General features: G+C 35.8%; 1 protein-coding gene across 1 annotated transcript; it reads left to right on the top strand.

Annotated features, from left to right (window-relative positions):
* Positions 1–2,308: 2,308 nt before the first annotated feature.
* Positions 2,309–13,160, top strand: LOC133744084 (DNA mismatch repair protein MLH1-like). Its single transcript, XM_062172217.1, has 16 exons — positions 2,309–2,628; positions 2,717–2,889; positions 3,039–3,111; positions 3,317–3,451; positions 3,595–3,805; positions 5,166–5,314; positions 5,996–6,094; positions 6,776–6,845; positions 6,984–7,119; positions 8,200–8,294; positions 8,419–8,527; positions 9,395–9,560; positions 9,914–10,075; positions 10,847–11,015; positions 12,067–12,233; positions 12,727–13,160. Exons 1-16 carry the CDS (start codon positions 2,398–2,400, stop codon positions 12,769–12,771), a joined length of 2,190 nt encoding a protein of 729 aa, XP_062028201.1. The 5' UTR covers positions 2,309–2,397; the 3' UTR covers positions 12,772–13,160.
* The last annotated feature ends 243 nt before the right edge of the window (positions 13,161–13,403 follow it).

Raw genomic sequence — 13,403 nt, forward strand, 5'->3', positions numbered from 1 at the left:
ACCCCATGGCGGTTAAATCAGAGGTCATCTCGAGCATGGATATGGCAGCTGATTCCAATTTGAACTCGGGTACCATGGTTTCCAACCTGTTCCTCAGGACGAGGCAGTATACAGGTTCGACAAACACTGACAAGACGACAAGGGCACTCAAGCTATAAAGAAACCAAATCAACAGGATGGCTGCTCTGTCTGCTCTATCTATGCGGTTTTGAAGGTCTTGGGCCACTTGAGGACCGCCGGTTAAGGAGGTTTCGGCCATTTCAATATCTCCGACCGGCCGTATGCTTGAGGATCTCTGACCGGCCATATATGCCGGGAGGATTTTATATGCTGCTCGAGGACTGTATATGCGCGTGGTTCCATGTTATATAATAACAGATGCGATTAAGGTGGGGTGGTCTAATCCTTTGAGAAGTTGTATTCTAATTTATGTCCACCTCTATCTATGATCCGGATCGACCTCTACTAAACCTAAATAATCACCTCTTCTTGTTATTTTTTTTCGCTCATCGAAAAAAGAAAAAGACAAAAAAAAACTATGTCCCCTGAAAGGCTGAAACACAACTTTTCTGTTTTGGTCAAATGAAATATGCATTCAGCCCAAAGGCAAAGTGAAAACACAGACTCCAAACCAGAGTGCGTTCGGTAAGTTATCTAGTTTGTGTGAAGACACACGGGAATTTCAAAGTGAGTAAATCTCACGGTGTTCATTTATGAATAAAGTAACTTATCATCTTTGAGTTATTTATTTACCTGTGATTATAATTAGTATTAGTAGCGTTCTTGAGTGAATGACTATATGTGCATATATTTACGTGAAATATATCTATTGGTGGATTTGTTGTGTGAAGAAAGCAATATGCATGATTTCTTCAAATTATTGTTTAGAGATGTGACTTTTCGGGAAACAATATATTGTGAAAATGATGATTTCATTGTGTCAAAAAGGTTGAGATTGGTGTCACATTTTTGGGTATGCACGACATATTTAAATGTTTTGCTCCATGGACCAGAAAGGCCTGAGGATTAGAGGTCACTCCGTGACCTGGGGCAGTATAATTGAGTAATTATGCCTTTGCCCGAGTTAATGGTTATGATTCAGTAGAGCTCTAGTCTATATGCTAGGGTATCTCATGGGGTAACAGTGCGAGGTTAATTTCAACTCATGAGTACGTTTTAAAATGAATCAAAGTGTGAGTTGTTTTTTTTTTGTTACATTTTTGAAAAGAATCAAAGTGCGAGTTGTTTTCCTTATTGTTAGTGTGAGTTGTTTTGGTTGTTGTATTTGAGTTTACTCATACAAGCTTTCAAAAGCTTACTGGGTTTGTCTGTTGCAATCTGGTGCAATATTCGATAGTGTAATGGCTAATCCTGCAGGTCAGGGTAATCTTGGGTGAAGCTGAGATCTCATCATTGCAGCTATATGGGTAGAAAACGCTATATGGGTAGAAAACTAATTTTGTGGCTTGACGTTGTGAAGACTTCTGTTATATCGTAAGCTCTAAGGAGCATTTACGTTTTATTTTGTTGTTACAATTTAATTTGTAAACTTGTGTGTAATATATGAATTTACGAAGCGAGTTTGTATTGACATAGTGCGTTCAGGGCATCAATATGCATTCAGTGTAAAGGAAGAATTTTTCAGGTATTCTGTATTGATGGCTGAATCATCACGTCTGGTACAATTGTGAGATTATCTTATTTTTAATTATATTTAAAAATCAGGGCATGATATTTTAGGGGTTCAAGATGTTGTACGTGTTTGTATGTTAGGGATTCGGGATGCCATACATGGTTGGTTTGCAACTATCCCTCCGATTCCAAGAGTCTCTCCTTAAACCATTGAAGGATCGATCTGAATATGCAAGAAAGTAGGAATGCCATACATGATTTCGATGAAATGATAAAATATTTTTGGTGTAAGCAAGTTTCATTTGCTGCATTGAAAGTAGAAACTTTAAACTACTGATCCTATCTTTTTCATTTAGTCCTTTTCTAACAGCCATGCAAATGTAGTTTTATCGGAATGGAAATATCTGTTTTTTTTTAAGTAAGTTTCATTAGTATTATGCGGGTTGATATCATTGCAAGATCCCTATCAAATTTGAATGATATCGTTGACTCGAACCACTATAAAAAATGCAAGAAATAAACGGACTCGCACGTCATTTCATGAAGCAATTGATGGCCTAGATTAGATTTGATTATAAATTATTATTATTATTATTATTATTTTTGGTTACAAGATTTGATTATAAATTAGAGTAATGAATTTGAATTTAGCTCTAAAATAAAAAATATAAGGCGTCGTCGCAAGTCCCAAAATTTAAAGAGAAAGGCGGGTATAGACTATAGACTGACACATTTGCCCAGACTGAAACGAAAAGGGAAAGGGAAATGGAAGAAGAAGAAGAAGAGCAAGTTGCGACGGAGCCTCCCAAAATTCACCGCCTAGACGAGTCTGTAGTGAACCGAATCGCCGCCGGTGAGGTCATCCAACGCCCCGTCTCCGCCGTCAAGGAGCTCGTCGAGAACAGCCTCGACGCCCACTCCTCCTCCATTAACGTCGTCGTCAAGGACGGCGGCCTCAAGCTCATCCAAGTCTCCGACGACGGCTACGGAATCCGAGTCAGTCATTACTTTCTCTCGCATTTAATTCTTTGCCGGAATGTTAGATATCACGATTGATTGTGAAATTATTCGCACTCTACTGTAGTATGAGGACTTGCCGATACTGTGCGAGCGGCATACGACGTCGAAATTGTCGTCGTTTGAGGACCTGCAGTCCATAAAGTCGATGGGGTTTCGAGGAGAAGCTCTTGCGAGCATGACGTATGTGGCTCATGTGACGGTGATGACGATCACCAAAGGGCAGTTGCATGGTTATAGGTGTGTGCTTTTCTTTTTGCTTTTGAGGCAATTTTGTTTTGTTTATACAAAGAAATGGAGAATTGGAAGTAAGATAATGCTTTTGAATTTTGTATTGTTTTTGTTTGTGTTACAATGTAGTCTTGAAATTGTAATTCTTATGAGTTCAGGGTTTCTTATAAAGATGGAGTGATGGAGAATGAGCCGAAGGCGTGTGCTGCCGTAAAAGGAACTCAGATAATGGTATGAAACTCAGTTTGGTTTGGTTGGTTTAGTCTAGATATAAGCAATCGGAGCTGTTCGAACAATTTATAAACAGTTTGAAACGACTAAAGCAGGGTGAATGTGGATTACATAGGATGAAATTAGCTTGTTATTTTTGTTTGTTCACTTGTGCAATGTGATGGAATTGGCTTAAGTTTTTGATTAAGTTGTTATGTGCTTTCAGATTGAGAACTTATTCTATAACATGTCTGCCCGGAGAAAGAATCTGCAAAACTCTGCTGATGATTATTCAAAGATTGTAGATTTGTTAAGCCGGTTTGCCATTCATCACACAAGTGTTAGCTTCTCCTGCAGAAAGGTAGGTTGACGTTAAAGTGTTTCAATAATTATTATACTTGTAATGTCTTACGCCTTTTCATTAAAACTTTGGCATGGCAAGAAACATGTGTAAAAATCATTATCACAGCCTTTTGATATGCTAAATCATTCTACATTTATCAGCATGGAGCCGGTAGAGCAGATGTTAGTTCTGTTGCCACATTATCAAGAATTGATGCGATTCGTTCAGTTTATGGGGTGTCAGTTGCCCGCAGTCTGATGAAAGTAGAAGCTTTGGACAATGATCCGTCGAGCTCAGTTTTCCAGATGGATGGCTTTATCTCCAATTCCGAATATGTTGCGAAGAAGATAACTATGGTGCTTTTTATAAACGGTATGAACTATTTTATGCCATATCAACAGAAGACTTTCAATTACAGAGTTACTAAGACTACAAACCAAAAGTAAGTTTTAATAAACTACCGTCTACCAATTAAGTGGGTCAGATTGGGCATGCTGGCTTTTCCGACCATAAAGATACAATTCCGTTTAAATGTAGCCAACTGGAACTAACCTAACTTCCATCTCTAGTATTCTATCATCAATCATTTGTTTATGGGTTATCCTGACCCAACTCCTTATTTCTTACTCATTGTACAATCTGTAAGTTGAAGTTTGATATCATGGTGAAGTGTAGGTGGCACTTTTCCATTTTCATGCCACTAGCTTTTCTATATCATTGACTCCGTACAGTTTCTTTTGGGTTTCCTTGATGGGTAAAAGTTTAAAGCGCTTTCTTTTTTCCCAAAAAGGATGGACATAAGATTGCTAATTTCTAATTAAGTCAAAGAACATAGTGTTTATATGACATAATGATTAAATACCTTTGTGGATTCAAATAAAATTAGCTAGGTATCCTTGATATGGTGTTCAGTTTCATTTTATGGATTTGAATATGCTGCACACCGTAGTTTAGGTGGGCATATTACCACCTGATTAATGAATCTCCACCAGTCATACATACGTACAAAATATCTATAAATATATGTGTATGTATAATTACCAGGGTTAAATAAGTTATAATTAGTGTAACCAACTATCATAATGAGGAAATAGAAATATTATAACCGTTTACATGTATAGGACACGTGTAATCTGGTAGTAATACGCCCACCTAACTGTGGGTTGACAGCAAACTAAGTCCTCATTTTATGGGGGAATGCCAGGGCTATAAGATTGCTTTTGTACTTCTTTTATTAGGTTTTTATTGGTAGACTTTTTGTGCTCTTTATCGTCCTCTCTTCCAAGTACTCCAAAGAGATTTATTTTGATTGCCTTATGAAACTGTTCTCCGTTCCTCCTCATCATAGTGTTGCTATAAAATCTTTGAGAAACATTCTGCTATGACACTGTATCTCTTGTCAAACTGCTTTCTGTCACTCCTCATCATTGTGCTGTGGTTGCAATAAGCTTCACATCTATTATCTTCAACTCATAAGTTGGTGAATGACAGAAGAAGGAGCAACCTCATTGAGTGATTGGAAGAAGGGGAGGGGTGGGGAGGGGACTATTCTAGAAAAAGAGTTGATTGAAAAATAAATTAACTCATTTTTTATTGGAGTGATGCGATTGAATGTTTAGGGTTTGGATTGGATCATTTAGCTGAAGATATTTTATATAGTAGTAAAGGTCACTCAATGATTATGTTTCTTTCTCATTTTTTTTTTTTTTCATTTGACATCTTTGAAACACAGATAGATTGGTGGATTGCACTGCATTGAAGAGAGCTCTGGAAATTGTTTATGCTGCTACATTGCCGAAAGCATCAAAACCCTTCATATACATGTCAATTGTATTACCACCTGAACATGTTGATGTGAATGTTCACCCGACAAAGAGGGAGGTATATGTTGTTAGTTCTTATGTTTGTTTCTTCCCTTGTCTGAATGCCTAGAAAGTAGCCTGGAAAGTAGTGATGTACTAAGTATTTCTTCTGGCTATATGGAGTGACATTTACCAGGCATTTTTGAACACTAGCAACTTTAAATGTAGGAAAGGCTTATGAAATGCAATATGGTTCAATGAGATGACACTATGGTTTACCTTTACCTGGCATTTTTTGTTATAAAAATTAGGAAATTGATATGTAAAATTCAATCTCACATCGTATCATTGACCTCGTATAAGTAAATATCTTTACTAGATTTTTTATAATTGCGATGTGTTTAGAAAAAAAAAATGATGAATTGGAGATGGAATGCAGTCATGGACCATTTTATTTAAGCTGTCCTATAACTACAAACTCATTTTCTGTATACAAGTAGTGTTGTCTGTCATTGTTTGAAACAGGCATCCTGGCTATCCACAATGACTTTAAGGAATTTTCTTTCTGCTGAACACCTTATTCTTATTTAACAAATACTTGAGATACCAAAAGATCCTCAGCTTTTCTTGGTCGTTATTGATTTCTTCCTTCCATATGTAATCTTCAATTTTGTATTGCAATTGGTTTTCAAAGTTTTTCCTAAATTCTTGAACCACCAAATATATCTGAGTACTTACAAAATTGTCTATTGATACGCAGGTGAGTCTTCTGAATCAGGAAGTCATCATTGAGAAGATACAGTCAGTGGTTGAATCAAGATTGAGAAGCTCCAATGAGACACAGATATTTCAGGAGCAGGTATAGTAGAAGATACTCAAAATGATTGTAATTTTCAAAATTCATCAATTGAACTTTGGTTTGAAGAGTGGAAATAATGGAGGTCTGATGGTTGGATATGGAAGAGGAAAAAGAGATTTTTTGTCCTTGTTTGGTACAAAAAATGGAAGGAGGGTTGAATAACCAATATTGGCCAACAATTTTCTTCTATCCCATATTGAATGAATGGGAGGAGGAGTTATTATTTACCTTACACAAGTTAAGCAACAGAATGTCATGGCCTATATTTTGAACCTGTTTGTGTGAATATTTGGGAGGGTGGCGGCTAGGTTAATGAGTTAAATGATGCATCTCTTTCCTACCATCTTGTATATGCCTGATGTTTACAGTTCTCAGTGGTGGGCTCCTTGTTCCCCTTTGTATTGTTCTTTTCTTTGGTAGGTAAATGCGTTTTCTCATAAAAAATAAAAAAAATTGCTTCCCTTACTAGGTTTACAGGAAAAAAGCTTCTTTTTTTTGTTTTGTTTTGTTTTTTTTTTGATAGGGCAGTAGACCAGATCCGGATTTATATTTTTAACTCTTCTTTTCTTGCTTTAAACTAGGCATGTAATGCTTTTAGTTATGCTCCATTCTGTCTTCAAATAAATATTACCATCTAAATTGTGCACTTTTGTGGTACCTTCTGTCTCATACTTGTTGCAGACAGTTGAACCACCTTCATCCAGCCAAATCATTTCTAGCAAGGATTCAAATCGAAATCCTTTGGCATCTGGTAAGTCAAATTTTATTCATTTAGATTGTTTATCTTCTGTTTGCTTCTCTCAATCTTGGAATATTCATTGCACTGTATGTAGATTATGCTCTTTCTGTTAGTGTTACCAATATTGAATTTTAAATGCGTTTTAAGCAGGATCAAAATCACAAAAGGTTCCAGTGAATAAAATGGTCAGAACAGATTCATCGGATCCTGCTGGAAGGTTGCATATTTACTTGCACGCAGAGCCTCGTGGCCATCTTGAAAAAAATACTAGCTTGACTGCTGTTAGGTATGATTCTTAATACTTGAACAGTCAGTTTAATATCTTGTACTGGACCTCCTCTAAGAGCTGCATTTATTAGTCTTCTTTGAACTGACAATTACATTACAAGACTTAAGTTTAGTATATGAAATTGCTAATCCACTAATATTTTCACAGACAACTTTACTCTGGTCTCCTGTCAACTTTACTCTCAGGCTTTATTAGTTTATTTTTCCATTTTTGCTTCAGCATGCTTTTTTGTTGTTGAACATCCAAGTAATATGTTCTCTTTTAAACGAAGATCAAGACTTTGGTCTCTAGGCAATGTTGACCAAGAAGGGTATAGATTATTATTACCTCATTAGGAATCACATCAGACAAAACTGAATCATGGTAAACACTGCAAGAGAAAAAGAAGAAGACACCGAGTTATTGGAATGGGACTACTATCTAACAATGCTGCTTTGTATGGTTGTGAGCATGGCTTAACAAAAACCTTGGTGTGTTCAACTGTGGATGTTGAGAAAATACTCGTGCAAATACCACTGTATTTGTTGAGTTAAGCCATGTTACCATGGTGCACTAGCATCTGAAACATCCCTGTCAATTGCAATTATCCTTCACGAAAGAAGCATCTGGTTTATAGAGGGCCTATGGTCAAATGAACATTATCCTTATCTTTGTTCTTTTTCAGGCACCATTCTAGTATGTAATTGTAGATTTTCTTTGTTGTGTTTATCAAACTGGTTTTACTTCCGAAATACAAGGGGATTGTAAGTTGATCATCTCTAAAGCGTGTGTTTCTGTTGTTGTGATACGTCAATGTTTATTAATGGAAGGTTAATCTCAGTTTGTTCTATCTTGCCACGTTATTTTTTTTATTATTTTAGTTTCTTTTGTGATTTTGATCTGCTATGCTTAACTTGATTTGTTCTAAATGGGGGGTTAGGTTTCTTATTTTGTTGATTGACTTTTGTCCCTCCTGTTTTTATATATATATTTTTTTCTCTCACAAGTTTGTCATCTCCTATCCAGAGAAGCTATTCTATTTATTAAGTAACTTTGTATAACATCTGTATAATTACTTACCTTTATATACTTCCTTAGATCGTCTGTTAGACAAAGAAGGAACCCAAAGGAAACGGCTGATCTGAGTAGCATTCAGGAGCTTATTGCTGAAATTGATAGCAATTGTCATTCTGGTACTCTTATTTTATTTATTTTCTTAGTTTTTTTTCCTTTTACAATATTTGTTGGTCTGTTATATGGTGAAGCTTTCATTCTGTAGCTAGTGGATGTTTGTTACTTAGGGTTTTGGTTTTGTAGGTATGCTAGACATTGTGAGAAACTGCACATACATTGGAATGGCAGATGACGTCTTTGCATTGCTTCAGCATGACACACACCTCTACCTTGCAAATGTAGTAAGCTTGAGGTACATGCTGCTTTAAATATGTTGTAATAAGAGGAATAAGTTTATTAGTTCCCATACTTCATAGCATCAAGTACCTGAATTTTTTATCGCATCCCCTTTGTTAATAATGTAATAGTTTCTGCATCTCAACAGTACTGCTTGTTCTGTTTGCGAGAGAAATAAAAGTACTTTTAGAACAAGAAGGGGTGGATTAACTTTGGGCTCAGAATTAGATTATGTTAAGAGTATAAAATCCGACATTGGCAAATCTCAGCCTTGCATAATAATATATTACCAATGCTATGCATATCTAATGTAGTTGGAGTAGAAGTTATTACTGATGGACGTTCGTTTAGAAAAAGTAGGGTGTTTGAGAGAGATAGTTGGTGAGTATACAATCCCACATCAGGAATCATATGCTTTGTATAATAATATATTATTTGGTCCTTTCCACCCATTAATCAAATGGTTTTTGGTCGGATACTTTAATTTGCTTAAACACTTGACAATGTCATGCATCTTATTCTTAACTGATCTCAGGTTTTGTACCAAGTCTGGCTTCTTGTATTGGTTTTTTATTATTATTATTTTTTTTCTAAGTGTGCCGTGTTTGTTTTAATGGAATTTTTATTCATCCCCTGTTATACTTTCTACTTTTCTCATGCTGTAGATTTTTCCTCTCCTATGAAAAAGGATTTTCCCTGACCAATCACTTGTTTTCTTGTCTTTGATTCGGTCTAAGAGTGTTTAGGTTTGATTTTATGGACTTGTTCATTTCCTGTTGTACTTTCTACTTTGCTTCCCTATTTCTAAAATTTTCCTCTTCTATTACAAACTGCTTTTCTCTGACATGTCCCCCTTATATATGAATTTCGAATGAAATTACAGCAAAGAGCTCATGTATCAGCAAGTTCTACGTCGATTTGCTCATTTTAATGCTATACAATTAAGTAACCCAGCCCCGCTGAAGGAGTTGATTGTGTTGGCACTGAAAGAGGGGGACACAGATCCAGAATCCACTGAGAATGATGAACTAAATGAGAAGATTGCAGAAGTAATGTACTCACTTTCTTGAGTTTGACTCCCTCAGCTTTCTGTCGGTGTTCTTATCCTTGTATTTTGAAGCCTTTCATGATAGAGGTATATAGGTGTGTTAACATTTTGAAAATATTTTAAGAACCCATAGAGTATGCCATTCTTTTTCTTAGATAATGGAGAGAACTTTAGAATGTTCTTGTTTGTAGTGTTGGTTAGTTTGAATATATTTGTATTCAAAATTTGCTTATATAATGTGGATATGATATTTTGTTATATATATATATATATATATATATATATATATATATATATATATATATATTTTACTACCTTTGCTGATATTTCACTAAAAGAAATGTATTTTTGCAGATGAATACAGAACTACTTAAGCAAAAGGCTGATCTAGTAGAGGAGTACTTTTCCATTCACATAGATAAAGATGGAAATTTGTCCAGGCTTCCGGTCATACTTGACCAATACACACCTGACATGGATCGTGTCCCAGAATTTGTGCTTTGTTTGGGCAACGATGTAAGTTCCTTTGCATCATCTTATCATGTTCTCAATGACATATTTTCATTCGCTCGAGTGTGGCTCCTTAATCCTATTGCTCCTACATCGTGATGGAAAATATCTATTAATCTTGGGCAATCCAAAACGGATGTGTTATAGATTGAGAGGCCCTAAGGTTTTGTATATTGAGATACAAAGGTCAATATACTTGGTGTCGGATTCTATGTTCCGAAGATACCTCCTCGTATCGTAAAATTAAGTCAAACACAAACTTACTTTGGTTTACATGGAGCACGTGTGGTCGAATTGGGCCAGGCACGTTCATCTTTTGGTACCAGTGAAGTTGGTATTGGTTAAAGAGGCTCACAATTTTGTATTTTGGGATATAGATATCTATGGACATGCATTGCTTCCCTGAATTTAAGAGGTTTTCTTTTTTCTTTTTTGTTATATCAATTCGAATGGTTTGCTATTGATCAGAGAGTCAATAATACAATGATTTCTCATTTGATCCAGGGTCCAGGTTTGTATTGGTTTATCAAAATGTTGATCATTGTTTCATGCGACTGATTTGGACTCTGGACATCATAATATGACTTTGTATGCAATAAAAAGTTCTATGCCTTTATGTGACTAAAGCGTATCGGGTTTATAAGAGTGTTCTTGTCTGAGAGAACAGATAAAGTGTGTGGAACTTTAGAGGTGTCTTGATAATAGTTTTTATATTTTCTTCTCTCTGTAGAAATGTACTTTTTGTTGAGCAAACCTTGATATATGTTTATATTATAGGTTGATTGGGAAGAAGAGAAAAAATGCTTCCAAGTAATTTCAGCTGCACTTGGGAACTTTTATGCCATGCATCCTCCTATGTTACCCAACCCATCTGGTGATGGTTTGCAATTTTACCAAAAAAGGAAGTTGGTCAGGAATAATGAAGGAAGTCTCTCTTGCAATACTGGTATGCCTGTTTACAGCCTGATCCTTTTTCAGCGTTTCTTTTTGAAGAATAGTGTAATACTGATATGTTAGTTTTCTTATGAGTAAAGCGTTAAATATATATATTAATCTTTTCTCTCCTTTAAGGAAATTTTCATCTGTCTGACAGTTAAGAGGCCTTCTGCTTTCTCGGTAAATTTCTTGGTAGAAGATATGATTTCTTGGAACTTATATTAATCATGGTGGTGTTGTTTAAATCTGATAGGTTTATGAGAAAAAGAAAAAAAAAGTCCCAAGTGCAGTCTATAACAAATACAAACTTTAGAAACAAGGGCCAAGCATAACTACCCATTAGATATGTGTATTTAGGTACATAAAATCTGAAATTATAGCCAGTTTACAACATCTGAATGTGAAATCAAGAGTCCAGATATAATAGGGGGTGGGAGATTGCCACGTAGTTCAAGATCGAATCAAAGTGATAATAGAGGAATAGATTGAAGAGTTATCTCCTAAATGTTGACTTGGATTTGTGTGTCTTCAATTCAAATCTATTTTTGATGCTAGCCCTGTCAATAAATATGACAGATTTTTCAGGATATACATAAGACCTCCAACCAAGTTTCTGAAAGAGATATACTAACAATGGAGGCACAATCATTGCCCATTGTCATTTAAAAAAACCTGGGTTCAAGCAAATCGTGCAGTCTTCCGGGCACCTCATGTTGATTATGTGATTGATTTTGGGTTTCTTCTTTCATTTTTGGTTATTGGTTTTTGAAAATTTTGTCAAAAGCACAAGATAAGAAAATCCAATGAATAAAGCGAAGAGGAACAATAAGTTATATCCTTACTGTTTTATGACACTAAGGAAAGGATGTTGTTTCCTTTCCTTTCATGGGAATCACTTGTTTCTAAAACTAATTGAATCAGTTTGCTTTGGCATACATCTGAAAGCATCATGTTATGAACATTACACTGGTCGAAAAGGATGTCATTTCTTCTGCATCTTCCCCCTTGTACCCATCAGTAGTATTCCTCGAGTACATTGAAGTGGTTTTTGCTGTTTGCAGCTGCGGATGATATGATGATGGAGGATGAAATCGAGCATGAACTAGTTGCAGAGGCAGAGACTGCATGGGCACAGCGCGAATGGTCAATCCAGCATGTATTGTTTCCATCAATGAGGCTCTTTTTTAAGCCACCAAATTCTATGGCTACAAATGGAACATTTGTTCGAGTAAGTTACTTTTCTTGGGATACCTTAATTTACTTGATTCTTGAGTTAACACAAGAAGTCAGTAAACTCATGTATGATGAGCTAGCTTGGTGATTGACATGCGTGTTAACTAAAAGTCCATAAAGTTTCGGGGCAGATTACAGTATTACTCCAACTTGGTCTTTCATGTTTTAAGCTGCTACCGAGGTTTTGGAAACAAGTCAGAAAATCAGATGTCTCTTACTGTTTAATTATCAAGGACTCTTTTGTTAATACATCAATGTCACCGTGTAGCCACATGCTACTGGCTGGCTGCCTCATATAGGAACATGACCCTACAGTTCCTTTCTTTATTATTATTATTTTTTTTTTTTTAATTTTCGAAGTTGGGTGGGATTTCTGGTGCTTATATTACTACATTTGCGTATTTAACTATGAAAATGATCTGGGTTTATTGAAGTTATCTCAGTTTTGACTTCTGAGAATGATACGATGATATCCTTGCTTTTTGTAGGTTGCTTCACTAGAAAAGCTGTACAGGATTTTTGAAAGATGCTGATGCATTCAACCATATAATGACCGGAGGCATTCAGTTTACCTTCCAAGTCATTACATTGTTCTTATGGTCACTGTGAGTCTGTGACTGCTTTGTAAAAGGCAAAAGGTCGCATGGCATTTCAATATGCCAGTCACCAGTCAGCAGGGTCGCTGACAGCCAGTGGAGTGGTTGATCAAGATGAACATCAAATATTGGTTTTTTTTTTTTTTTTTTTTTTTGCTCATGTTCCTTTTTGTGATCTCTGTTAATTCAGCTTGAGGTCATATATGTGTATATTTTTTCATACTTTTTTTTTGCATTTTTAGGTTGACCTAGCAGACACTTCATAGTCTCACATTTGAAACTATTAAATCTTCTTATAGACGTTATAACTACAACAGAAGCCACAACTTAGGAAATTGCAAAAATTTTGCTCGAGTGTGTGTGTTTTACGAACAACATTTAGGATAATTTCAGGTGAATCACTTTTAATCCACATGATGCAGCACTTCATGTGGCAATTACTGTAGAATAAAAGAACTGATTTTGATAATTAACTTTACCACATGCACCCCATCTTTACAATTGGTAAAATATGTAGCAAACCAGAGTACCAAAATCACCATCTTAGTCTATTTTGAGTATTTTCTTTG

Source organism: Rosa rugosa, chromosome 4, assembly GCF_958449725.1.
Source record: "Rosa rugosa chromosome 4, drRosRugo1.1, whole genome shotgun sequence".
NCBI classification, from domain to species: Eukaryota; Viridiplantae; Streptophyta; class Magnoliopsida; order Rosales; family Rosaceae; genus Rosa; species Rosa rugosa.